At 45.5% G+C, this 27385-nt stretch overlaps 1 protein-coding gene across 1 annotated transcript in view; it reads left to right on the top strand.

Moving 5' to 3' along the window:
- Positions 1 to 27385, top strand: part of LOC110490812 (plexin-B2) — a 184912-nt gene that overhangs the window by 138487 nt on the left and 19040 nt on the right. The window contains exons 7-24 of the mRNA XM_036945206.1: positions 1551 to 1685; positions 1816 to 1916; positions 3720 to 3846; positions 4389 to 4545; positions 4787 to 4898; positions 6162 to 6273; positions 6795 to 6896; positions 8482 to 8577; positions 9381 to 9468; positions 10001 to 10164; positions 11445 to 11593; positions 13295 to 13421; positions 17259 to 17395; positions 17623 to 17811; positions 18934 to 19042; positions 21260 to 21469; positions 22224 to 22403; positions 23583 to 23719. Coding sequence (XP_036801101.1) covers positions 1551 to 1685; positions 1816 to 1916; positions 3720 to 3846; positions 4389 to 4545; positions 4787 to 4898; positions 6162 to 6273; positions 6795 to 6896; positions 8482 to 8577; positions 9381 to 9468; positions 10001 to 10164; positions 11445 to 11593; positions 13295 to 13421; positions 17259 to 17395; positions 17623 to 17811; positions 18934 to 19042; positions 21260 to 21469; positions 22224 to 22403; positions 23583 to 23719 — 2432 coding nt within the window. The remainder of the gene's footprint in view (positions 1 to 1550; positions 1686 to 1815; positions 1917 to 3719; positions 3847 to 4388; positions 4546 to 4786; positions 4899 to 6161; positions 6274 to 6794; positions 6897 to 8481; positions 8578 to 9380; positions 9469 to 10000; positions 10165 to 11444; positions 11594 to 13294; positions 13422 to 17258; positions 17396 to 17622; positions 17812 to 18933; positions 19043 to 21259; positions 21470 to 22223; positions 22404 to 23582; positions 23720 to 27385) is intronic.

Below are 27385 nucleotides of genomic sequence, written 5' to 3' on the forward strand. Positions count from 1 at the left end.
CCACCTTAGTATTGACCTGTTAACCTGTTGCTCTACATAAGAACGTCTGCTGGACAGAAACTAGTCCTGCTGGAATGTTATTCAATAGGCTGCTCTACATAAGAGCGTCTGCTGGACAGAACCTCGTCCTGCTGGAATGTTATTCAATAGGCTGCTCTGCATAAGAGCGTCTGCTGGACAGAAACTCGTCCTGCTGGAATGTTATTCAATAGGCTGCTCTGCATAAGAGCGTCTGCTGGACAGAAACTCGTCCTGCTGGAATGTTATTCAATAGGCTGCTCTGCATAAGAGCGTCTGCTGGACAGAAACTCGTCCTGCTGGAATGTTATTCAATAGGCTGCTCTACATAAGAGCGTCTGCTGGACAGAACCTCGTCCTGCTGGAATGTTATTCAATAGGCTGCTCTGCATAAGAGCGTCTGCTGGACAGAACCTCGTCCTGCTGGAATGTTATTCAATAGGCTGCTCTGCATAAGAGCGTCTGCTGGACAGAAACTCGTCCTGCTGGAATGTTATTCAATAGGCTGCTCTACATAAGAGCGTCTGCTGGACAGAACCTCGTCCTGCTGGAATGTTATTCAATAGGCTGCTCTGCATAAGAGCGTCTGCTGGACAGAAACTCGTCCTGCTGGAATGTTATTCAATAGGCTGCTCTACATAAGAGCGTCTGCTGGACAGAACCTCATCCTGCTGGAATGTTATTCAATAGGCTGCTCTACATAAGAGCGTCTGCTGGACAGAACCTCGTCCTGCTGGAATGTTATTCAATAGGCTGCTCTACATAAGAGCGTCTGCTGGACAGAACCTCCTCCTGCTGGAATGTTATTCAATAGGCTGCTCTACATAAGAGCGTCTGATGAACAGAACCTCGTCCTGCTGGAATGTTATTCAATAGGCTGCTCTACATAAGAGCGTCTGCTGGACAGAACCTCGTCCTGCTGGAATGTTATTCAATAGGCTGCTCTACATAAGAGCGTCTGCTGAACAGAACCTCGTCCTGCTGGAATGTTATTCAATAGGCTGCTCTACATAAGAGCGTCTGCTGGACAGAACCTCGTCCTGCTGGAATGTTATTCAATAGGCTGCTCTACATAAGAGCGTCTGCTGGACAGAACCTCGTCCTGCTGGAATGTTATTCAATAGGCTGCTCTACATAAGAGCGTCTGCTGGACAGAACCTCGTCCTGCTGGAATGTTATTCAATAGGCTGCTCTACATAAGAGCGTCTGCTGGACAGAAACTCGTCCTGCTGGAATGTTATTCAATAGGCTGCTCTACATAAGAGCGTCTGCTGAACAGAACCTCGTCCTGCTGGAATGTTATTCAATAGGCTGCTCTACATAAGAGCGTCTGCTGAACAGAACCTCGTCCTGCTGGAATGTTATTCAATAGGCTGCTCTACATAAGAGCGTCTGCTGGACAGAAACTCGTCCTGCTGGAATGTTATTCAATAGGCTGCTCTGACTTGTATGTATTTTCCTTAATAGTTGACTAACGTCTTCTGCATCGACCCGGCCGCCTTCTCTGTCTTCTTTCTGCTCGTGTAACGTAGGTGTTGAAGCTGCACCTGTCGACCAGTCCAGAGGTGTACGGCCGCGCCCCTGGGGAGAACACCGGGGACAAGGTCAACAAGAACCTGCTGTTTGACACCAGCCTCACACACCTCTACATCACCACAGAGAAGAAGGTGAGCCGTGATCTTAACGTGGAACTTTATTCCATAGCGTAGATTTTCATCAGTGTGAGGCGTTCCATGCATTTAGGTTAGTACCGTATCAAAGCCATGTTTGAATCAGACGTTTTTGTTTTGCTCATAGATCACCAAGGTGCCAGTGCAGGCGTGCCACCTGAAGACAGACTGCCAGTCCTGTGTGGCACAGAAAGACCCCTACTGTGGCTGGTGTGTGCTGCAGGGCAAGTGAGTACAGTCCCAGTTATAGCCAATGTTCCCTCTAAGCAGGGTGCAGCTCCTCTCGGACTGTCGCGCAGAAGAAATACCAGCCCGGCGTAGAGAAGCACGAGATTCAACTTCACTCAACTTTCTAGACTTTTAGTTAACACTATCAACGTTTCCCTTTACTGTGGGAATTGTGATTGAATCCACGCTTTCAATGCAACATACCGAGGCAGAACGCACGCTGTCGGATTGTATTCCATGGACAGGCACGGCTGAGCTGTACTCTACACAGACCGGTGCTCCTTAACCAATCAGAGCTGCATGTAGCCACATGTGGCACATTTGTTCATGTCCTTTGCTAGTTAGAGAGTTATTATCCCAGTTATAGGTCATTTGTAGTCAACGATAGGGGACGATAGGGGAGGGATTGCGTCCTACAGGAGCACACAACCTGTACATTTCTAGCCATCTTTGAAAAGCCATGAGACCAGACTCCTGGTTAGCTGTAGTCCAGATGCAATTTTTTTTTGTCTTAAAGGGGCAGTGTTGTATTTTGAGACAGGCTTGAATAAGCCAAGTAGCCAATAGGCAGAGGGTAGCGTAATTTGTCTGATACTCTGTAATAATGGTATGGGAATAATAATGCATTTTATTTAGAAAAGTGCTTTTCGCATCAACACAACATTTTCAGTCCCCTCCTTGTCTGAAGGACAGGTGGATGAACAGGTTCATGTCAAGCCCTGCATGTTTTTTTCAAAAGTCTCATGGAATGTAGGCCTACATTGAACACCACACATTGGCTGCTACTGTAGGCTGAATGATAGAACAGCTATTTCCATGTTAAAATGTGTGGTGTTCAATGAATGTTCTCCATGTTTTTGAGGGTAGGCCACTCTGGTAGGCCACTCTGGTAGGCCACTCTGGTAGGCCACTCTGGTAGGCCTACATTATAATCAAATAGCCACAGTAACCTACATAGTCACTGTTTAAAGCTGTAACTTAAAGCAGGTACAGCCTCAGTGTTCACAGTAAACGCGCGCTGGAAGTCAACAGACTTGAAATTTGCTCAGTGACAATTCTTTGGGGGAACATTGATTATAGCTGCAATATTTCCTGCTGCTCATTGATCTTTTCAATGAATAATACAATGTAACATATAAATGTCTTATGAGCTTAGTACTGATTTATCCTGTTATAGATGGTCCAGGACTAGTTTCTCTCTTTAGCTCCTATCAGTGAGGAACTGGGCCTGGATACAGGTACAGACTCCTGGTTAGCTGTAGTCCAGACTCCTGGTTAGCTGTAGTCCAGACTCCTGGTTAGCTGTAGTCCAGACTCCTGGTTAGCTGTAGTCCAGACTCCTGGTTAGCTGTAGTCCAGACTCCTGGTTAGCTGTAGGCCAGGGTTAGCTGTAGGCCAGGGTTAGCTGTAGTCCAGACTCCTGGTTAGCTGTAGTCCAGGGTTAGCTGTAGGCCAGGGTTAGCTGTAGTCCAGACTCCTGGTTAGCTATAGGCCAGGGTTAGCTGTAGTCCAGACTCCTGGTTAGCTGTAGTCCAGGGTTAGCTGTAGTCCAGGGTTAGCTGTAGTCCAGACTCCTGGTTAGCTATAGGCCAGGGTTAGCTGTAGTCCAGACTCCTGGTTAGCTGTAGTCCAGGGTTAGCTGTAGTCCAGGGTTAGCTGTAGTCCCCAGGGTTAGCTGTAGTCCAGGGTTAGCTGTAGACCAGGGTTATCTGTAGGCCAGGGTTAGCTGTAGTCCAGACTCCTGGTTAGCTGTAGTCCAGGGTTAGCTGTAGTCCAGAGTGTGACTGGTCTCTTCTCGTCCAGGTGTACCAGGAAGGGAGACTGTCCCAGGGCTGAGGATGACAACACGTGGCTGTGGAGCCCCAACCAGCAGTGTGTTCAGATCCAGGCGTTTAACCCACCCAACCTCAGCTGTAGGAAGACCGAGCAGGTACTGAGTGGTTGAGTGTACATGTCTACGTTCCCTGTCATTGGCAGCTGTCTTCTCCAGTGTCAAAGATCCCTCAGCTGTTGTGCTGGGTTTGCTTCATTCTGAATTCATTCATCCTGAGTTTAACTCTTGTCAATTCCTTTAAGCTCTGCTCCCTTCCAGTGCATTTCTCTCTCTCTCTCTCTCTCTCACACACACACACACACACACACACACACACACACACACACACACACACACACACACACACACACACAGAGACAGAAATGAGTTTTCTGGGTCAGTTCTGGATTAATGAACTGTGTACATTTTAAACTGTAGACCTGAATATCAGTCACTTCCTTTATTTCACTTCATTCCATCTCATTTCTCTCCAGGAACTTGAGTTTTTGTCACAACCATTCCTGTGACTCGAAACATAATTGCATTTCCTCAATGGACCTCTTTGTATTCAAGAGGAAGTTTATTCTCTTGTTTCTCTCTCACTCTTGGTTTCTGTCTCTCTCTCACACTCCTCAAAAACCTCTTTCTGTCCTGTCCAGGTTGAAATCTACATCCCCTCCCTCCCCAAGATCGGCCCTTCTGACATTATCAAGTGCAGGTTTGGTTCGGACACTAGTGGAGCTGTGGTGATGGACCAGAAGGTGATCTGTGCCCTCCCTGACCCTGTGAACATCCCCTCTACACCTGACAAGCAGGGTGAGTCCTCCTGAATACTGGTCCTAACCCCGGTCCTTAGCTCCTTGGGTGGTAGATGGGTCCTGTATACTGTTTTTAAGCCTGGAGATATCAGTCTGTTTCTTTAACTAACTTGTCTTTGTCTTGCTGAACAAGGCAACGATGTGTTTTATTCAGTACAGAACCAGTCAGGTGACCAGGCTAATATTTCCTCTCAGAGCAGTGCACTGTGGTAACTGACATTCTGTCGTATTGCGTTCAGACTTTGTCACGGTGCAGGTGAAGATCCTGGTCAACGACGACATCGAGGTGACGTCCAGCGAATACAAGTTCTACAACTGTGCCGCCACCGGCAGGAAGTCCAGGAACACGCCGTAAGTGTCGCCAGTAAAACCCTTATTGGTCACCAACCTTTTCTGAGGCAAGATCACTTTCCAAGCCGAGATCGACCACTCAGATATTCTTTATAAACAGGACTTAATAATGTAAGCCTACACAACAGTAACCTAATAAAAACTGTTGTGTAGGAATGAGGTTTGTGCAGTAGGTCTAATACATTATCACAACATATTGGCTTTATGCCTTCCTGACTATTGTTCTTCTCAGACCATGTTATATTTCAAAACTCGAGCTTTGATAACAGAATAGATCAGTTGTATCATTTGCGAGGCTCTGCTGAGCATAAATTGAAATAATTATCTTTTTTATTTTACTGGACTGATGGTCAGTCTCAGCGGAGGGAGAGCGTCCAGTCCCTGCTTTCTCCTTTCCTCCGGTGAGGCTGACCAATAGAGAGGGGACACTTCTCATAGTCCCTGCATTCTCCTTTCCTCCGGTGAGGCTGACCAATAGAGAGGGGACACCTCTCATAGTCCCTGCATTCTCCTTTCCTCCGGTGAGGCTGACCAATAGAGAGGGGACACCTCTCATAGTCCCTGCTTTCTCCTTTCCTCCGGTGAGGCTGACCAATAGAGAGGGGACACCTCTCATAGTCCCTGCATTCTCCTTTCCTCCGGTGAGGCTGACCAATAGAGAGGGGACACCTCTCATAGTCCCTGCATTCTCCTTTCCTCCGGTGAGGCTGACCAATAGAGAGGGGACACCTCTCATAGTCCCTGCATTCTCCTTTCCTCCGGTGAGGCTGACCAATAGAGAGGGTCCACCTCTCATAGTCCCTGCATTCTCCTTTCCTCCGGTGAGGCTGACCAATAGAGAGGAGACGCACATTTATGTTTAGGGAGACGCACATTTATGTTTTGTAAAATGTTACAGAAAAACCGTGTTGACAGTACTGAATAAAAACTTAAAGAACTCACTCATAAAAACAGCAACTGTTTGCTGTATTATTTGACGGTCTTTCTCTGGTCGTGGAGTTTGTCCCTTCAGACAAATGAAATGGTTGGAACACTTTGCCTACCCAGCAGAACTGTAAGACCAATAGGAGTGCAAGGTGATCGACTAGGAATGCCTTGAAGATGGACCCGTAGGTGACCACTGCTTTATGGAGACGACCAGTTAATGACGCTTTTCTGACTGTTATTCTGTTCAGTCATTTTACACCGAACACCTTTCTGTTCTCATTGGCTATATAAACTCTGATACCTTATCTCTTCCTTCTATTGGTTGATTGTCCCCAGGTGTATAGCATGTGTGACCAGTGAGTGGCAGTGCCAGTGGAATGCCCAGGACCACACCTGCAGTGACAGAGATGTCTCTGTAGATGGAGCTCACATCGTCAAAGCCCAACAAGTAGGAGGAAGCCCTGTCTCGGTGAACTACACAGTTTGGCTCAAACTCATTTTGTCTTTCCACAACTCCTTGTGTCCTCTCTCCCCGCCTCCTCAAGAAGAAGGTCCAATACCTTTTGAGAAGCAGGCCAGAAGAGAGGATGTGAGGAAGTGAAGGAAGATGAATTGATAAAGAGCTATTGTCTCTGAGCCAGCTTGTATCTGTTACCGACTTTCTGGCTTATAGGTGGCAACTGGCAAGCTCTGCCTGTCTGCCTGTCTGCCTGTCTGCCTGTATGTCTGCATGTCTGTCTTCCTGTCTTCCTGTCTGCCTGTATGTCTGTCTGCTTGTCTGTCTGCCTGTATGTCTGTCTGTCTGTCTGTCTGTCTGTCTGTCTGCCTGTATGTCTGTCTGCCTGTATGTCTGTCTGCCTGTATGTCTGTCTGCCTGTATGTCTGTCTGCCTGTATGTCTGTCTGCCTGTATGTCTGTCTGTCTGTCTGTCTCTCTGATTAAACCAGCTACCTTCTGTTCTCCCTCCAGGCTGATAGCTGTCCTCAGTTTGAGAACCCAGACCCTCATCTCATCCCTGTAGGCTACCTCATCCCCATCAGCTTCCAAGGGAAGAACCTGGACATTTACAAGGTGAGATAGACACAGCTCTTAGGCTTGCGTCCCAAATTACGCCATATTGCCTATACAGTGCACTACTTAGGGAATAGGGTGCCATTTGAGTGCACTACTTAGGGAATAGGGTGCCATTTGAGTGCACTACTTAGGGAATAGGGTGCCATTTTGGGTTCACTGTAAGGAATATGGTGCCAGTTTGGGTTTACTGTAGGGAATATGGTGCCATTTTGGGTTTACTGTAAGGAATATGGTGCCATTTTGGGTTTACTGTAGGGAATATGGTGCCATTTTGGGTTTACTGTAAGGAATATGGTGCCAGTTTGGGTTTACTGTAGGGAATATGGTGCCATTTTGGGTTTACTGTAAGGAATATGGTGCCAGTTTGGGTTTACTGTAGGGAATATGGTGCCATTTTGGGTTTACTGTAAGGAATATGGTGCCATTTTGGGTTTACTGTAGGGAATATGGTGCCATTTTGGGTTTACTGTAGGGACTAGGATGACATTTCAGACACCTCTATTTAGTCATCGTCTATCATTGATGATTAACTTAGCTGTTCCTCTAATGAGAGTACGTCCTCTTTTCTTCCTCATTCACTATTAGATCATGTACAGTACTGTTTATCTAATGTGGTTCGTTGTGCCTGACAGCCTGACTGACTTCTACTCATTCTAATATACATGATCTCTTGTCCTGTGTGTATCTCTGTCTGTCCTGTGTGTATCTCTGTCCTGTGTGTATCTCTGTCTGTCGTGTGTGTATCTCTGTCTGTCCTGTGTGTATCTCTGTCTGTCGTGTGTGTGTCTCTGTCTGTCGTGTGTGTGTCTCTGTCTGTCCTGTGTGTATCTCTGTCTGTCGTGTGTGTGTCTCTGTCTGTCGTGTGTGTGTCTCTGTCTGTCGTGTGTGTGTCTCTGTCTGTCGTGTGTGTGTGTGTGTGTCTCTGTCGTGTGTGTGTGTGTCTCTGTCTGTCGTGTGTGTGTGTGTGTCTCTTGTCTGTCTTGTGTGTCTCTGTCTGTCGTTTGTGTGTCTCTGTCTGTCGTGTGTGTGTCTGTCTGTCTGTCTGTCGTGTGTGTGTCTGTCTGTCTGTCGTGTGTCTGTCTGTCTGTCGTGTGTGTGTCTGTCTGTCTGTCGTGTGTGTCTGTCTGTCTGTCGTGTGTGTCTGTCTGTCTGTCGTGTGTGTCTGTCTGTCTGTCTGTCGTGTCTGTCTGTCTGTGTGTCTGTCTGTCTGTCGTCTGTCGTGTGTGTCTGTCTGTGTGTCTGTCGTGTCTGTCTGTCGTGTGTGTCTGTCTGTCTGTCTGTCTGTCGTGTCTGTCTGTCTGTCTGTCGTGTGTGTGTCTGTCTGTCTGTCGTGTGTGTGTCTGTCTGTCTGTCGTGTGTGTGTCTCTGTCTGTCGTGTGTGTGTGTGTCTCTGTCTGTCGTGTGTGTGTCTCTGTCTGTCCCGTGTGTGTCTCTGTCTGTCCTGTGTGTGTCTCTGTCTGTCCTGTGTGGGTCTCTGTCTCTTTCTTGTCCTGTGTGTGTCTCTGACTCTCTTTATTGTCCTGTGTGTGTCTGTCTCTCTCTCTCTTGTCCTGTGTCTGTCTCTGTCTCTCTCTCTCTCCAGGATCACACGTTTAAAATTGGCACGGAGCTCATGAAACACACGGAGGAAGAGTTCACCTTTAATGAGGGGTTAAAGTTCAACTTCAAGGGTTATGAGGTCAGTAATATCCACCTCTAGTTGAGACAACACAGGTTTTACATCCCAGCGCCCCACATGAGCAGTACAAGTCTTTTCCCTCAGTCCCAAAGACATTCACCTCCAGCCAGTACTCTAACTCTCTCTGTCTCTCCACCCATCTGTTTTCATACTGAGTTTGAGAGGCTGCCAGTATGGAGTTAAGAGCTATGTTGTGTGTGGATTGTGTGTACATGCGTGCATGTCAGTGTTTTTGTTAGGAAAATGTGGTGCTGGATATTTGACAGGAAGTATTATAATTTAAGATGTTTGAGAAGTTTACTGAACCCATATGCATTGGGTGGTTAGGGTTAGGGTGGTAACCTGATTAGGGCGTCCACCCACGGTGCTCAGAATGACAGAAATAACATTTACATTATGGTACTTCATCGTAACAGAACATGCAACGATGCTCACGTTGAAGGTGATAGAATAACTGTCCACGCCGACTCTTCCTCAGACAACAAGACGAGTAAAGAACAGCAGAATCACCAGCCTGTCAATCTAATATCCCCCATAATAGAACAGTTGACCTATTGGTCAGCTTGTGATTCTGTGCAAAAAAGAAATTGCCTATTCCAAACAGATTTTTAATGGTCCAAAAGCCAGCTATAACCAGCTAACAGAAACCCTGGTATGTGTGTGTGGGGGTATGTATGGGTGTGTGTGTGTGTGTGGTGGGGGGGTCCTGTGTGAGTGAGAAAAAGAGCCAGCAAGTGTGTTTTGACATGTCTCTGGCCCTCAGTAACTCAGACGTCAGTTTTCTCTGTTATCCTGTGTGTTAGTTTGCCTACGACAAGGAGCAGGAGGTCAATGTGTCCTTCCACATCAAAGACCGAGACACAGAGAAGAAGATTGACAGCACTCTGACTGGTGAGTCAGACCGTCTGACACACTGGAGTTGATGCAGCGCTGCTGTGCAATGCACTGTTCAAACAACTGACTGAATTACAACCAGGATTATTCTGCTCAAACTGTTGATCCATTTCAACTCTTTCACCTTAATGGACCTGCGTAGGATAACCCCAGTATTGGACATGTTTAATATTCAGCCATTATTATTATTCATACATTTTTGGGACAAAGTTCAAGCTTATTTGAATAAGATGTGAACCCTGTATAGACTGGTGGGTTATTGGTATGGAGTCGTTGTTTGATCTCTTTCCCCTCCTCTCTCTCCTCTCTCTATCCTCCACCTCTCCCCCTGCTCTTCTCTACCTCCTCTCCATCCTCCTCTCTCCATTCTACCCTCTTCACTCTCCCCCTCCTCCTCTCTCCCATTCTACCTTCTCTCTCTCTCTCTATCCTCCTCCTCTCCCCTTCCTCTCTCCTATTCTTCCATCTCCTCTCTCTCCTCTCACTCTATCCTCCTTCTCTCCCTCCTCCTCTCCTCTCCATCTCTTAGTGGTGTTGTATAACTGTTCTCTGGGTCGTGAGGACTGCAGCTTGTGTAAGAATGCCGACCCCAAATACAGCTGTGTGTGGTGTGCCAACATGAGGTCCTGTGTGTACAGAGAATTGTGCCGGTCCCAGGAACCAGCGCAGTGCCCCAACCCCAAGATCACTGAGGTGAGAACAGTCTCTGTCTCTGATTATCACTAGAGGTGTTCTCCTCTGTCTGGTGCACTCTTCCTTCCTGTCTTCTTCCCTTTAGCTGTCACTAAAGACTGTTCTACTATATACACACTGAACTACTACTGTAAAGACTGTTCTACTATATACACACTGATCTACTACTGTAAAGACTGTTCTACTATATACACACTGAAATACTACTGTAAGGACCGTTCTACTATATACACACTGATCTACTACTGTAAAGACTGTTCTACTATATACACACTGAAATACTACTGTAAGGACCGTTCTACTATATACACACTGATGGCACTGACCATTATATTCTATATTAATCTACCACACTCATCTAAATCATCCACCCTCTCTCTCTCTTCCCCACAGATCATCCCTCGTTTCGGGCCTCTGAACGGTGGGATAATGGTGACCACTCATCTAAATCATCCCCTCTCTCTCTCTCTTCCCCACAGATCATCCCTCGTTTCGGGCCTCTGAACGGTGGGATAGTGGTGACCACTCATCTAAATCATCCCCTCTCTCTCTCTCTCTTCCCCACAGATCATCCCTCGTTTCGGGCCTCTGAACGGTGGGATAGTGGTGACCACTCATCTAAATCATCCCCTCTCTCTCTCTCTCTTCCCCACAGATCATCCCTCGTTTCGGGCCTCTGAACGGTGGGATAGTGGTGACCACTCATCTAAATCATCCCCTCTCTCTCTCTCTCTTCCCCACAGATCATCCCTCGTTTCGGGCCTCTGAACGGTGGGATAGTGGTGACCACTCATCTAAATCATCCCCTCTCTCTCTCTCTCTCTTCCCCACAGATCATCCCTCGTTTCGGGCCTCTGAACGGTGGGATAGTGGTGACCACTCATCTAAATCATCCCCTCTCTCTCTCTCTCTTCCACACAGATCATCCCTCGTTTCGGGCCTCTGAACGGTGGGATAGTGGTGACCACTCATCTAAATCATCCCCCCTCTCTCTCTCTCTCTCTTCCCCACAGATCATCCCTCGTTTCGGGCCTCTGAACGGTGGGATAGTGGTGACCACTCATCTAAATCATCCCCCCTCTCTCTCTCTCTTCCCCACAGATCATCCCTCGTTTCGGGCCTCTGAACGGTGGGATAGTGGTGACCACTCATCTAAATCATCCCCCCTCTCTCTCTCTCTCTTCCCCCACAGATCATCCCTCGTTTCGGGCCTCTGAACGGTGGGATAGTGGTGACCACTCATCTAAATCATCCCCTCTCTCTCTCTCTCTCCCCCACAGATCATCCCTCGTTTCGGGCCTCTGAACGGTGGGATAGTGGTGACCATTAAAGGGTCTAACCTGGGCATAAAGAAGGAGGACATTAAGAAGGTGACGGTGGCTGGAGTGGACTGTGTTCACCAGGGGGACAGATACTCTGTCTCCACCAGGTATAGTGATAGTGGGGGGTTGTAAATGAATCATCACAGCTGTTGTCCAGGGGTTTCATCCCGTTGTCAAGATCAGTGGTTTCAAGTTTGTTTCTGTCCATTTTTGACAAGTTGACAAGATTGTGCAGAGCTGTCGTCAAGGCAACGGGTAGCGACTTTTTAACAATCTCAAATATAACATGTATTTTGATTAACCTTTTACGACGAGCAAACCCGTATCCGGGAGCGTAATCATAGACTCAAACGCATCAGCATAACGCAGCGGACATAAATACCCCTAGAAACTTTTACTACTCATGAAAATCGCAAATTAAATGAAATAAATATATTCAAACACAAGCTTAGCCTTTTGTTAACAACACTGTCATCTCAGATTTTCAAAATATGCGTTACAGCCAACGCTTGACAAGCATTTGTGTAAGTTTATCATGGCATAATGCTATGCTAGGCTCTGCTGGCAGCAGGCAACATTTTCACAAAAATAAGAAAAGCAATCAAATTAAATCATTTACCTTTGAAGAACTTCGGATGTTTTCACTCAGGAGACTCCCAGTTAGATAGCAAATGTTCCTTTTTTCCAAGAATATTATTTTTGTAGGACGAAAAAGCTCCCATTTCTTCACCATGCTTGGCTGAGAAATCGACCGAAAAATACTTCAACTATAACGCCAAACTTTTTTCAAAATTAGCTACATAATATTGACAGAAACACAGCAAACGTTGTTTAGGATCCATCCTCAAGGTGCTTTTAACAAATATATTCAATAATATATCCGTCGAGGCAGTTGGTTTCTCATAAGAAGCGATTGGAAAAATGGCTACCTCAGTATTTTATGCGAGATTTTCTGCGGGAGACACCATGTGACCACATGCTATATATGGTCCCTTACAGCCATTCTTCAATGGAAATGCCTAAAAAGATGTCACAATGCTGTAGACACCTTTGGGAATACGTGGAAAACGTAAGCTCATTCGTAGCTCATTCACAGCCATATAAGGAGTCATTGGCATGAGGCAGTTTTAAAAAATGCGGCACTTCCTGGTTGGATTTTTATCTGGGTTTCGCCTGTAACATCAGTTCTGTGGCACTCACAGACAATATCTTTGCAGTTTTGGAAACGTCAGTGTCTTCTTTCCAAAGCTGTCAATTATATGCATAGTCGAGCATCTTTTCGTGACAAAATATCTTGTTTAAAACGGGAACGTTTTTCATCCAAAAATTAAAATAGCGCCCCCTAAATCCAACTGGTTAACACATGTTTTGGTTACTACATGATTCCATATGTGTTATTTCATAGTTTTGATGTCTTCACTATTATTCTACAATGTAGAAAATAATAAATAAAGAAAAACCCTTGAATGAGTACAGTAGGTGTCCAAACTATTGACTGCCTACTGTCTTTTCAACTTTAATTCACAACCGAAAATTAACCTGATTTAAACGTCTAGAAAATACATATTTTAGATGTCTTTTCAACATAATTTTGCTTACTGGGACTATTCTCGGTTTGTGAAGGGGGGGGTGGCATTTTTTGGTCTCGCCAGAACGGAAAGGACCGGCCCTGCCTCTAATGCACTTTTATGTCCAGCGAATAACATATTTCATTACACACAACATTTGGATGAACAGTATGTCTGCTTGTGTGTGTGGTGGAGAAACCGGGCCTTTGTCTTACTCCAGCTGTTCTGTGTCTTCTCCAGTGTTGTGTGTGAGATCGGTCCGGTCCGGTCTTCAGTGGACCTCCCAGGTCCCATCAACCAGGGGGTAGTGGAGGTGGAGGTGGAGGGGGGCAGGAGAGGACGTTCAGAGGTCCTCTTCACCTACAGGGTACGTTTCGTACAGCTACAGGGCCATTCTTTACCCCAACATGAATCCTAACTGTTGTAAGAGTCACACTGTGCAGGAGTGATCTGATGTGTCATACAGCTACAGGGCCATTCTTTACCCCAACATGAATCCTAACTGTTGTAAGAGTCACACTGCAGGAGTGATCTGATGTGTCATACTGTACATGGCTCTTAGTGTGGTTAAAGCTCTGCTCATACAGCCACTATGTTAGTCTCTCTCTGCTGGTTTTGCTTCTCCACGTTCATCAATGTACTTTGTTCTTAGGAGATGCTCTTAGAATTCAGAATAGCATCTGTTGAAAGGAAACAGAATTTAACAGGGGAATTTAACGAGTATAATGATTGACTTAAAAACACATCTATAATGGGAGCCTATTTCACTTCATGGTAAATATTTACACTAATTTATTTTGGGGTTCGTATTTTCTTGTTTGTTTGTTTCTGCCAAAATAACAATGTCCCCATGAGAATGTACTGAGCTACTTATCCTTCTTATAGATTTGATCAAAGCTTCAGATTTTCTAGGGAACATAACATTATTTTGCTCTCGCTCTCGTTTGCTCTCTCGCTCTCGTTTGCTCTCTCGCTCTCGTTTGCTCTCTCGCTCTCGTTTGCTCTCTCTCGGTCTCTCTGTCTCTGTCGTTTTAAGTTGGTCTGTTCTAGATCTGGCTGTCTACTCGCAATACTTAGTACTGTTTGATGAGAAAATACAGTACTAAGTGGTGTTCAGTAGCTGTGTTGTGGTGATAAAGTGGTGTTCAGTAGTTGTGATGATAAAGTGGTGTGGTGTTCAGTAGCTGTGTTGTGGTGTTCAGTAGCTGTGTTGTGGTGTTCAGTTGCTGTCTTGTGGTGATAAAGTACAAAGTGGTGATCAGTAGCTGTGTTGTGGTGTTCAGTAGCTGTGTTGTGGTGACAAAGTGGTGTTCAGTAGCTGTGTTGTGGTGACAGTGGTGTTCAGTAGCTGTGTTGTGGTGTTCAGTAGCTGTGTTGTGGTGATAAAGTACAAAGTGGTGTTCAGTAGCTGTGTTGTGGTGTTCAGTAGCTGTGTTGTGGTGACAAAGTGGTGTTCAGTAGCTGTGTTGTGGTGATAAAGTACAAAGTGGTGTTCAGTAGCTGTGTTGTGGTGTTCAGTAGCTGTGTTGTGGTGACAGTGGTGTTCAGTAGCTGTGTTGTGGTGACAGTGGTGTTCAGTAGCTGTGTTGTGGTGTTCAGTAGCTGTGTTGTGGTGATAAAGTACAAAGTGGTGTTCAGTAACTGTGTTGTGGTGATAAAGTACAAAGTGGTGTTCAGTAGCTGTGTTGTGGTGATAAAGTACAAAGTGGTGTTCAGTAGCTGTGTTGTGGTGATAAAGTACTAAGTGGTGTTCAGTAGCTGTGTTGTGGTGTTCAGTAGCTGTGTTGTGGTGTTCAGTAGCTGTGTTGTGGTGATAAAGTGGTATTCAGTAGCTGTGTTGTGGTGATAAACCAGTGAATGGGAATGGGACGTGACATGAGGTCTAACTGGTGGTCCCAGTGGGCTCTGGGTTGTAGGACAGTGGGCTCTGGGTTGTGGTGTTCAGTAGCTGTGTTGTGGTGACAAAGTGGTGTTCAGTAGCTGTGTTGCGGTGATAAAGTACAAAGTGGTGTTCAGTAGCTGTGTTGTGGTGTTCAGTAGCTGTGTTGTGGTGATAAAGTACTAAGTGGTGTTCAGTAGCTGTGTTGTGGTGATAAAGTACTAAGTGGTGTTCAGTAGCTGTGTTGTGGTGATAAAGTACAAAGTGGTGTTCAGTAGCTGTGTTGTGGTGTTCAGTAGCTGTGTTGTGGTGACAGTGGTGTTCAGTAGCTGTGTTGTGGTGACAGTGGTGTTCAGTAGCTGTGTTGTGGTGATAAAGTACAAAGTGGTGTTCAGTAGCTGTGTTGTGGTGTTCAGTAGCTGTGTTGTGGTGACAGTGGTGTTCAGTAGCTGTGTTGTGGTGACAGTGGTGTTCAGTAGCTGTGTTGTGGTGATAAAGTACAAAGTGGTGTTCAGTAGCTGTGTTGTGGTGTTCAGTAGCTGTGTTGTGGTGACAGTGGTGTTCAGTAGCTGTGTTGTGGTGACAGTGGTGTTCAGTAGCTGTGTTGTGGTGACAGTGGTGTTCAGTAGCTGTGTTGTGGTGTTAGTGGTGTTCAGTAGCTGTGTTGTGGTGTTCAGTTGCTGTGTTGTGGTGACAGTGGTGTTCAGTAGCTGTGTTGTGGTGTTCAGTAGCTGTGTTGTGGTGATAAAGTACAAAGTGGTGTTCAGTAGCTGTGTTGTGGTGTTCAGTAGCTGTGTTGTGGTGACAAAGTGGTGTTCAGTAGCTGTGTTGTGGTGACAAAGTGGTGTTCAGTAGCTGTGTTGTGGTGATAAAGTACAAAGTGGTGTTCAGTAGCTGTGTTGTGGTGATAAAGTACAAAGTGGTGTTCAGTAGCTGTGTTGTGGTGTTCAGTAGCTGTGTTGTGGTGTTCAGTAGCTGTGTTGTGGTGATAAAGTGGTGTTCAGTAGCTGTGTTGTGGTGTTCAGTAGCTGTGTTGTGGTGATAAAGTGGTGTTCAGTAGCTGTGTTGTGGTGTTCAGTAGCTGTGTTGTGGTGATAAAGTGGTATTCAGTAGCTGTGTTGTGGTGATAAACCAGTGAAGGGGAATGGGACGTGACATGAGGTCTAACTGGTGGTCCCAGTGGGCTCTGGGTTGTAGGACAGTGGGCTCTGGGTTGTTAGACAGTGGGCTCTGGGTTGTTAGACAGTGGGCTCTGGGTTGTTAGACAGTGGGCTCTGGGTTGTTAGACAGTGGGCTCTGGGTTGTTGGACAGTGGGCTCTGGGTTGTTAGACAGTGGGCTCTGGGTTGTTAGACAGTGGGCTCTGGGTTGTTAGACAGTGGGCTCTGGGTTGTTGGACAGTGGGCTCTGGGTTGTTGGACAGTGGGCTCTGGGTTGTTGGACAGTGGGCTCTGGGTTGTTGGACAGTGGGCTCTGGGTTGTTGGACAGTGGGCTCTGGGTTGTTGGACAGTGGGCTCTGGGTTGTTGGACAGTGGGCTCTGGATTGTTGGACAGTGGACTCTGGGTTGTTGGACAGTGGGCTCTGGGTTGTTGGACAGTGGGCTCTGGGTTGTTGGACAGTGGGCTCTGGGTTGTTGGACAGTGGGCTCTGGGTTGTTGGACAGTGGGCTCTGGGTTGTTGGACAGTGGGCTCTGGGTTGTTGGACAGTGGGCTCTGGGTTGTTGGACAGTGGGCTCTGGGTTGTTGGACAGTGGACTCTGGGTTGTTGGACAGTGGGCTCTGGGTTGTTGGACAGTGGGCTCTGGGTTGTTGGACAGTGGGCTCTGGGTTGTTGGACAGTGGGCTCTGGGTTGTTGGACAGTGGACTCTGGGTTGTTGGACAGTGGGCTCTGGGTTGTTGGACAGTGGGCTCTGGGTTGTTGGACAGTGGGCTCTGGGTTGTTGGACAGTGGGCTCTGGGTTGTTGGACAGTGGACTCTGGGTTGTTGGACAGTGGACTCTGGGTTGTTGGACAGTGGGCTCTGGGTTGTTGGACAGTGGGCTCTGGGTTGTTGGACAGTGGGCTCTGGGTTGTTGGACAGTGGGCTCTGGGTTGTTGGACAGTGGGCTCTGGGTTGTTGGACAGTGGGCTCTGGGTTGTTGGACAGTGGGCTCTGGGTTGTTAACTGTAAAACACTTTGGATGAAAACATCTGCTAAATAACCATATAGAATGTTAGAAGGTCAGGAGAGGAGTTTTTTCTTGTCAGGTCATGCAGTCAAGAAAACGTCCAGGACCTAAGTATGTTACCTTATCACTGATGTCTCATCTCTTATCCCCTCCAGGACCCCATCCCGGAGAAAGTTTCCCCCTTGAAGGGCCCTGTGGCCGGGGGAACAGTCATCACTATCTCTGGGAAACACCTGGATACGGCAAACAAGAATGATGTCATTGTCACCGTGGGGGGAACGCCCTGTGAAGTGTAAGGATGATCATACTTGAGTCTTCCAACCCCTGCAGGTTGCTGTCTGGATAGGTTGCCTGAGTCATGTCCTATTCACTTCTTCTCTCAAGGCCGACCTCTGAAATATATTAGCCATACAGTAATTATGTTTGACTTGTTCCTTTGAGATGACCTTCTCTCCCCTCAACACTACGACCCCAGTTTGACCTTTCCCACGATGCTCTCTGTCCCCGTTTCTCCCTCAGGTTGTCGTTTGGCAGTGAGATCACCTGTGAGACAGGTGTATACAAGGGACAAAAGGTTCCATTGGAGTCCCTGAGAGTCTCGGTGAAGTATGGGAAGAGCACCACCAAGGACGTCCCCGTCACCTTCAACTTCCAGTACTCTGAGAACCCCAAACTCACGGACTACAGCCCCAAGACCAGCTTCGTATGGTGAGTGGAGTCCACAGTGCCCCAGAGAGGGTGGAAGTCAAAGCCCCTCTTTAAGCCAAGCTTGAGTTGAATGCAAAACAGTTTGAAGTGGATAATTAAATGGCCGTTTCTTATTGGACACATTCAGGTCGTGTCTCCCTCTTTCAAAACGTTTCAAAAGGTTTCTCCTGTTTTGTGCTTCCTAACATGACCCTGATATATGGTGTCGTCGTCTAGTGTTTCAGTGGAGGCAGGAGGATTACATGTTAGTCATTTAGCAGACGTTCTAATCCAGAGCCGCATAGTTAGTGCCGTCATCTTGAGATGGCTAGGTGGGACAACCACATGGGGCGGCAGGTAGCCTAGTGGTTAGAGCGTTGGACAGGTAACTGGGAGGTTGCAAGATTGAATCCGCGAGCTGACAAGGTAAAAATCTGTTGTTCTGCCCCTGAACAAGGCAGTTAACCCCCTGTTCCTAGGCCGTCATTGAATATGAGAATTTGTTCTTAACTGACTTGCCTAGTTAAATAAAAATAAATAATTCATAGTACTGGAAGTACATGTTTCATCTGTCTATATCTTCAAAGTCCCAGCTAGTAAGAGAGAAAAGAGTCAAGTGCGAGTGTTGGTTCACAAAATATGTTTTCAGAAGACGGACAGGGAATCTGCTGTCCTAGCTTCAGGGGGAAGCTGGTTCCACCATTGGGGTGCCAGGACAGAGAAAAGGTTGGACTGGGCTGAGCTGGAGCTGCCCTCCCATAAGGGTAGGAGAGCCAAGAGACCAGAGGTGGCAGAACAGAGTACTCTGATTGGGATGTAGGGTTTGAACATAGCCTGAAGGTAGGGAGGGTCAGGTCCTCTTGCTGCTCCGTAGGTAAGTACCAGGGTCTTGTGGTGGATCCAAACTTTGACTGGAAGCCAGTGCAGTGTGTTGAGGAGCGGGCTGACATGGGAGAAGTTAAGAAGGTTGAACATCAGGGGGCTGACATGGGAGAAGTTAGGAAGGTTGAACATCAGTGGAGGCAGGAGGATCGTGTGTGTTGTATTGAGAGCTGACGTGTGTGTTGTCTGGTGTTTCAGTGGAGGCAGGAGGATTGTGTGTGTTGTATTGAGAGCTGACGTGTGTGTTGTCTGGTGTTTCAGTGGAGGCAGGAGGATCGTGTGTGTGGGCAGTGGTTTTGACCTCATCCAGAGAGCCACCATGAAGGTGCTGCCATCTGCTGATGACTTCTCTCAGTCCCCTCCCGTTGAGGTCAGTACACACTACTCACTACTATTACAATACACCTAATGTTATCATTCTAGAGTCCACTCCTATTATACAATACTCTGCATGTTATCATTCTGGAGTCCACTCCTATTATACAATACATTACATGTTATCATTCTAGAGTCCACTCCTATTATACAATACTCTGCATGTTATCCATTCTAGAGTCCACTCCTATTATACAATACTCTGCATGTTATCCATTCTAGAGTCCACTCCTATTATACAATACTCTACATGTTATCATTCTAGAGTCCACTCCTATTATACAATACTCTACATGTTATCATTCTGGAGTCCACTCCTATTATACAATACATTACATGTTATCCATTCTAGAGTCCACTCCTATTATACAATACATGCCATGTTATCCATTCTAGAGTCCACTCCTATTATACAATACATGACATGTTATCCATTCTAGAGTCCACTCCCATTGAGGTTAGTATACCATTCCACAAGTTCTCTGTTTCCTGCCAGTAGTGTATTCTAATCCCTCTAGTGTACAGTACTCTAGCTGTGATATTATCCATGGCAGGTAGCTAGCATGGCCTAGTGTACAGTACTCTAGCTGTGGTATTATCCATGGCAGGTAGCTAGCATGTCCTAGTGTACAGTACTCTAGCTGTGGTATTATCCATGGCAGGTAGCTAGCATGGCCTAGTGTACAGTACTCTAGCTGTGGTATTATCCATGGCAGGTATCTAGCATGTCCTAGTGTACAGTACTCTAGCTGTGGTATTATCCATGGCAGGTATCTAGCATGCCCTAGTGTACAGTACTCTAGCTGTGGTATTATCCGTGGCAGGTAGCTAGCATGGCCTAGTGTACAGTACTCTAGCTGTGATATTATCCATGGCAGGTAGCTAGCATGGCCTAGTGTACAGTACTCTAGCTGTGATATTATCCATGGCAGGTAGCTAGCATGTCCTAGTGTACAGTACTCTAGCTGTGGTATTATCCATGGCAGGTAGCTAGCATGTCCTAGTGTACAGTACTCTAGCTGTGGTATTATCCATGGCAGGTATCTAGCATGTCCTAGTGTACAGTACTCTAGCTGTGGTATTATCCATGGCAGGTATCTAGCATGCCCTAGTGTACAGTACTCTAGCTGTGGTATTATCCATGGCAGGTATCTAGCATGCCCTAGTGTACAGTACTCTAGCTGTGGTATTATCCGTGGCAGGTAGCTAGCATGTCCTAGTGTACAGTACTCTAGCTGTGGTATTATCCATGGCAGGTATCTAGCATGCCCTAGTGTACAGTACTCTAGCTGTGGTATTATCCATGGCAGGTAGCTAGCATGTCCTAGTGTACAGTTCTCTAGCTGTGGTATTATCCATGGCAGGTATCTAGCATGCCCTAGTGTACAGTACTCTAGCTGTGGTATTATCCATGGCAGGTATCTAGCATGCCCTAGTGTACAGTACTCTAGCTGTGGTATTATCCGTGGCAGGTAGCTAGCATGTCCTAGTGTACAGTACTCTAGCTGTGGTATTATCCATGGCAGGTATCTAGCATGCCCTAGTGTACAGTACTCTAGCTGTGGTATTATCCGTGGCAGGTAGCTAGCATGTCCTAGTGTACAGTACTCTAGCTGTGATATTATCCGTGGCAGGTAGCTAGCATGTCCTAGTGTACAGTACTCTAGCTGTGGTATTATCCATGGCAGGTAGCTAGCATGTCCTAGTGCACAGTACTCTAGCTGTGGTATTATCCATGGCAGGTAGCTAGCATGTCCTAGTGTACAGTACTCTAGCTGTGGTATTATCCATGGCAGGTAGCTAGCATGTCCTAGTGCACAGTACTCTAGCTGTGGTATTATCCATAGCAGGTAGCTAGCATGTCCTAGTGTACAGTACTCTAGCTGTGATATTATCCATGGCAGGTAGCTAGCATGTCCTAGTGTACAGTACTCTAGCTGTGATATTATCCATGGCAGGTAGCTAGCATGTCCTAGTGTACAGTACTCTAGCTGTGGTATTATCCGTGGCAGGTAGCTAGCATGTCCTAGTGTACAGTACTCTAGCTGTGATATTATCCGTGGCAGGTAGCTAGCATGTCAACAGTGAGTTGTATGTTTTTGTCTGTGACTACAGACTTCTCTGTGAGACTAAACACAGACACAGTGTCCTGCCAGGAATGAAATATCTTTCTCTCTCTCTCTATTCTATCTCTCTCTGCCCTCCTCTCCAGTTCATCCAGTATGCCGTACATAAGAACGACACTGTGCTGCTGTTTGACAGTCCAGTGGTGAACAGGTCCTCTGAGACCCAGTCCTTTAGGGCCTTCCTCCAGCTAGACAACGTGATAGAGGAACTGAATTCCTTTGAGTACCACCCCGACCCATTCTTCAATGAACTGACCAAGAACATCATCACTGAAACCTCCATCATCATCGTTACGGTAAAGAACAGTAACACTACTCTTATGGGGTTGTGTTGTCATGGTTACTGTCTAGTAGTTTTTTGGGTTATTTCTAGTAATACTGGCTTATCATTTTCCATGGGCCATTGTGGCTTAAATGTTATTCTGCTTCAGCCTCCCGAGTGGCACGGTGGTCTTAGCTGTGCCATTAGAGATTCTGGGTTCGAGTCCAGGCTCTGTCGCAGCTGGCAGACCAATGGGGCGGCGCACAATTGGCCCAGCGTCGTCCAGGTTAGGGGAGGGTTTGGGCCGGCAGGGATGTCCTTGTCTCATCGCGCACTAGCGACTCCTGTGGCGGGCCGGGCGCAGTGCACGCTGACACGGTCGCCAGGTGTGCGGTGTTTCCTCCGACACATTGGTGCGGCTGGCTTCCAGGTTTAGTGGTCAAGAAGCAGTGCGGCTTGGTTGGGTTGTGTTTCGGGAGGACACACAGCTCTCGACCTTCGCCTCTCCCGAGTCCGTACGGGAGTTGCAGCGATGAGACAAGACTGTAACTACCAATTGAATACCACGAAATTGGAGAGAAAAAGGGCAAACAAACAAACAAACAAACAAACAAACACATGTATTCTGCCTTGTGACTATGATGTCCCCCTCGGAGAGAAAAGACAATTATAGTGCATTGATGTTGATATAATTAATATCAATATTGAGATAATCATATCTGCTTTTACAAATGATTGCATGTCCCTGCAGTCCAGAGGTTAACGACCAGCCACCTCTTTCTCCCCAGGGTCGTGGTTTCAGCAAGGCCATGACAGCTGAAGAAGCCCAGGCGTTCGTGGGAGATGCGTCCTGTAAGGTGACCATCCTGCAGGATGACAAGCTGTTCCTGGAAGCTCCGTCCACCCAGCCCAGAGCCCGCTCCAAACGCCAGCGCAGAGACACCAGCTCCGACCCTTTGGACCTAACGGTGACAACACTGGCCTTCTGTCTAAACCCAAGGCATAGAGAGAGAGGCTTCAGGCATTAGCACTGGACAAGCTGATATGTCTCTCTGGCTCTCAACATGTATTTCAGATAGGTGCTTGTGTTCCAGTACATTTCTATCTAAATCAGGGCTGTCCAAACTTAATCCAATGTCCTGTTGCAGGCATTCACTTCAGTCAAGGCAGTAACACACCTGATTCAACCATACAATAATCCTAGTCTTCTGACCGGGACCACTCAGTCCTGACAGAGAAATATCACTATCAACACCTTGATGTATATCTGACTCTCCACAATTATATACGTATTGTAGCGAATTAGCTTTCTCCTATTTGCCTTTAGCTGACTTGAACTTTCTTTCTGTCCATCTCTCTCTCTCTCTCTCTCTCTCTTTCTGTCCATCTCTCTCTCTTTCTGTCCATCTCTCTCTCTTTCTGTCCATCTCTCTCTCTCTTTCTCTGTCCATCTCTCTCTCTCTCTTTCTCCGTCCATCTCTCTCTTTCTGTCCATCTCTCTCTCTTTCTGTCCATCTCTCTCTCTTTCTGTCCATCGCTGTCTCTCTCTTTCTGTCCATCGCTGTCTCTCTCTTTCTGTCCATCTCTCTTTCTGTCTCTCTCTTTCTGTCTCTCTCTTTCTGTCTCTCTCTCTGTCCATCTCTCTCTCTGTCCATCTCTCTCTCTGTCCATCTCTCTTTCTGTCTCTCTCTCTGTCCATCTCTCTCTCTGTCCATCTCTCTCTCTGTCCATCTCTCTCTCTGTCCATCTCTCTCTCTGTCCATCTCTCTCTCTGTCCATCTCTCTCTCTGTCCATCTCTCTCTCTGTCCATCTCTCTCTCTGTCCATCTCTTTCTGTCCATCTCTTTCTGTCCATCTCTCTCTCTGTCTCTCTCTTTCTGTCTCTTTCTGTCCATCTCTCTCTCTGTCTCTCTCTGTCTCTCTCTTTCTGTCCATCTCTCTCTCTCTCTCTCTCTCTCTCTCTCTCTCTCTCTCTCTCTTTCTGTCCCTCTCTCTCTATTTCTGTCCCTCTCTCTCTCTCTCTCTCTCTCTTTCTGTCCATCTCTCTCTCTTTCTGTCCATCTCTCTCCCACACTCCCCCTCATCTCTCTCATTCCCTTGCTTTCTATATCTATCTTTCTTTTCTTCTCTCCCTCCCTCCCTAACAGATCAAGTTTGGTAATGGTGAGTGGGTGGTGGGCTCAGTGAACTATGAGAGGAAGTATGAGGTTCCTTTGGCTATCATCATCCCAGCTGTCATCGTCCCTATGCTACTGTTCATAGCTGTGTCCGTCTACTGCTACAGGTACACAACTACACTTCCCATCAAGCACCACTCATGTAGTTCTGATGGGTGAATTGTTTTTAGTTCACCCGGTGAAATGGGTGTCTGGAGTTTACACTCTAGGACCAATTAAATAATCTCAAATGTGCAAACTACAGATTCACATAGTGGAACAGTTCTGTACTCTAATGGACTGTTCCTATGTGTTAATGTCTGTACTTTAATTAACTGTTCCTATGTGTTAATGTCTGTACTCTAATGAACTGTTCCTATGTGTTAATGTCTGTACTCTAATGAACTGTTCCTGTGTGTTAATGTCTGTACTCTAATGAACTGTTCCTGTGTGTTAATGTCTGTAGTCTAATGGACTGGTCCTGTGTGTTAATGTCTGTACTCTAATGGACTGTTCCTATGTGTTAGTGTCTGTACTCTAATGGACTGTTCCTATGTGTTAGTGTCTGTACTCTAATGGACTGTTCCTATGTGTTAGTGTCTGTAGTCTAATGGACTGTTCCTATGTGTTAGTAGTCTAATGGACTGTTCCTATGTGTTAATGTCTAATGGACTGTTCCTATGTGTTAATGTCTGTAGTCTAATGGACTGTTCCTATGTGTTAGTGTCTGTAGTCTAATGGACTGTTCCTATGTGTTAGTAGTCTAATGGACTGTTCCTATGTGTTAATGTCTGTAGTCTAATGGACTGTTCCTATGTGTTAATGTCTGTAGTCTAATGGACTGTTCCTATGTGTTAATGTCTGTAGTCTAATGGACTGTTCCTATGTGTTAGTGTCTGTAGTCTAATGGACAGTTCCTATGTGTTAATGTCTGTAGTCTAATGGACTGTTCCTATGTGTTAATGTCTGTAGTCTAATGGAATGTTCCTATGTGTTAATGTCTGTAGTCTAATGGACTGGTCCTATGTGTTAATGTCTGTAGTCTAATGGACTGTTCCTATGTGTTAGTGTCTGTAGTCTAATGGACTGTTCCTATGTGTTAATGTCTGTAGTCTAATGAACTGTTCCTATGTGTTAATTTCTGTAGTCTAATGGACAGTTCCTATGTGTTAATGTCTAATGGACAGTTCCTATGTGTTAATGTCTGTAGTCTAATGGCCTGTTCCTATGTGTTAATGTCTAATGGACTGTTCCTATGTGTTAATGTCTGTAGTCTAATGGACTGTTCCTATGTGTTAATGTCTGTAGTCTAATGGACTGTTCCTATGTGTTAATGTCTAATGGACTGCTCCTATGTGTTAATGTCTGTAGTCTAATGGACTGGTCCTATGTGTTAATGTCTGTAGTCTAATGGACTGGTCCTATGTGTTAATGTCTGTAGTTTAATGGACTGTTCCTATGTGTTAATGTCTGAAGTCTAATGGACTGTTCCTATGTGTTAATGTCTGTAGTTTAATGGACTGTTCCTATGTGTTAATGTCTGTAGTCTAATGGACTGTTCCTATGTGTTAATGTCTAATGGACTGCTCCTATGTGTTAATGTCTGTAGTCTAATGGACTGGTCCTATGTGTTAATGTCTGTAGTCTAATGGACTGGTCCTATGTGTTAATGTCTGTAGTTTAATGGACTGTTCCTATGTGTTAATGTCTGAAGTCTAATGGACTGTTCCTATGTGTTAATGTCTAATGGACTGTTCCTATGTGTTAGTAGTCTAATGGGCTGTTCCTATGTGTTAATGTCTAATGGACTGTTCCTATGTGTTAATGTCTAATGGACTGTTCCTATGTGTTAGTAGTCTAATGGACTGTTCCTATGTGTTAATGTCTGATGGACTGTTCCTATGTGTTAGTAGTCTAATGGACTGTTCCTATGTGTTAGTAGTCTAATGGACTGTTCCTATGTGTTAGTAGTCTAATGGACTGTTCCTATGTGTTAGTAGTCTAATGGTCTGTTCCTATGTGTTAATGTCTAATGGACTGTTCCTATGTGTTAGTAGTCTAATGGTCTGTTCCTATGTGTTAATGTCTGTAGTCTAATGGTCTGTTCCTATGTGTTAGTAGTCTAATGGGCTGTTCCTATGTGTTAATGTCTAATGGACTGTTCCTATGTGTTAATGTCTAATGGACTGTTCCTATGTGTTACTGTCTGTAGTCTAATGGACTGGTCCTATGTGTTAATGTCTGTAGTTTAATGGACTGTTCCTATGTGTTAATGTCTGTAGTCTAATGGACTGTTCCTATGTGTTAATGTCTAATGGACTGGTCCTATGTGTTAATGTCTGTAGTTTAATGGACTGTTCCTATGTGTTAATGTCTGTAGTCTAATGGACTGTTCCTATGTGTTAATGTCTGTAGTCTAATGGACTGTTCCTGTGTGTTAATGTCTGTAGTCTAATGGACTGTTCCTATGTGTTAATGTCTAATGGACTGTTCCTGTGTGTTAATGTCTAATGGACTGTTCCTATGTGTTAATGTCTAATGGACTGTTCCTATGTGTTAGTAGTCTAATGGGCTGTTCCTATGTGTTAATGTCTAATGGACTGTTCCTGTGTGTTAATGTCTAATGGACTGTTCCTGTGTGTTAATGTCTAATGGACTGTTCCTATGTGTTAGTAGTCTAATGGGCTGTTCCTATGTGTTAATGTCTAATGGACTGTTCCTATGTGTTAGTAGTCTAATGGACTGTTCCTATGTGTTAGTAGTCTAATGGACTGTTCCTATGTGTTAGTAGTCTAATGGACTGTTCCTATGTGTTAATGTCTGTAGTCTAATGAACTGTTCCTATGTGTTAATGTCTGTAGTCTAATGGAATGTTCCTATGTGTTAGTGTCTGTAGTCTAATGGACTGTTCCTATGTGTTAATGTCTGTAGTCTAATGAACTGTTCCTATGTGTTAATTTCTGTAGTCTAATGGACAGTTCCTATGTGTTAATGTCTAATGGACAGTTCCTATGTGTTAATGTCTGTAGTCTAATGGCCTGTTCCTATGTGTTAATGTCTAATGGACTGTTCCTATGTGTTAATGTCTGTAGTCTAATGGACTGTTCCTATGTGTTAATGTCTGTAGTCTAATGGACTGTTCCTATGTGTTAATGTCTAATGGACTGCTCCTATGTGTTAATGTCTGTAGTCTAATGGACTGGTCCTATGTGTTAATGTCTGTAGTCTAATGGACTGGTCCTATGTGTTAATGTCTGTAGTTTAATGGACTGTTCCTATGTGTTAATGTCTGAAGTCTAATGGACTGTTCCTATGTGTTAATGTCTGTAGTTTAATGGACTGTTCCTATGTGTTAATGTCTGTAGTCTAATGGACTGTTCCTATGTTAATGTCTAATGGACTGCTCCTATGTGTTAATGTCTGTAGTCTAATGGACTGGTCCTATGTGTTAATGTCTGTAGTCTAATGGACTGGTCCTATGTGTTAATGTCTGTAGTTTAATGGACTGTTCCTATGTGTTAATGTCTGAAGTCTAATGGACTGTTCCTATGTGTTAGTAGTCTAATGGACTGTTCCTATGTGTTAGTAGTCTAATGGGCTGTTCCTATGTGTTAATGTCTAATGGACTGTTCCTATGTGTTAATGTCTAATGGACTGTTCCTATGTGTTAGTAGTCTAATGGACTGTTCCTATGTGTTAATGTCTGATGGACTGTTCCTATGTGTTAGTAGTCTAATGGACTGTTCCTATGTGTTAGTAGTCTAATGGACTGTTCCTATGTGTTAGTAGTCTAA

Source organism: Oncorhynchus mykiss, chromosome 15, assembly GCF_013265735.2.
Source record: "Oncorhynchus mykiss isolate Arlee chromosome 15, USDA_OmykA_1.1, whole genome shotgun sequence".
In the NCBI taxonomy this organism is placed as follows: Eukaryota; Metazoa; Chordata; class Actinopteri; order Salmoniformes; family Salmonidae; genus Oncorhynchus; species Oncorhynchus mykiss.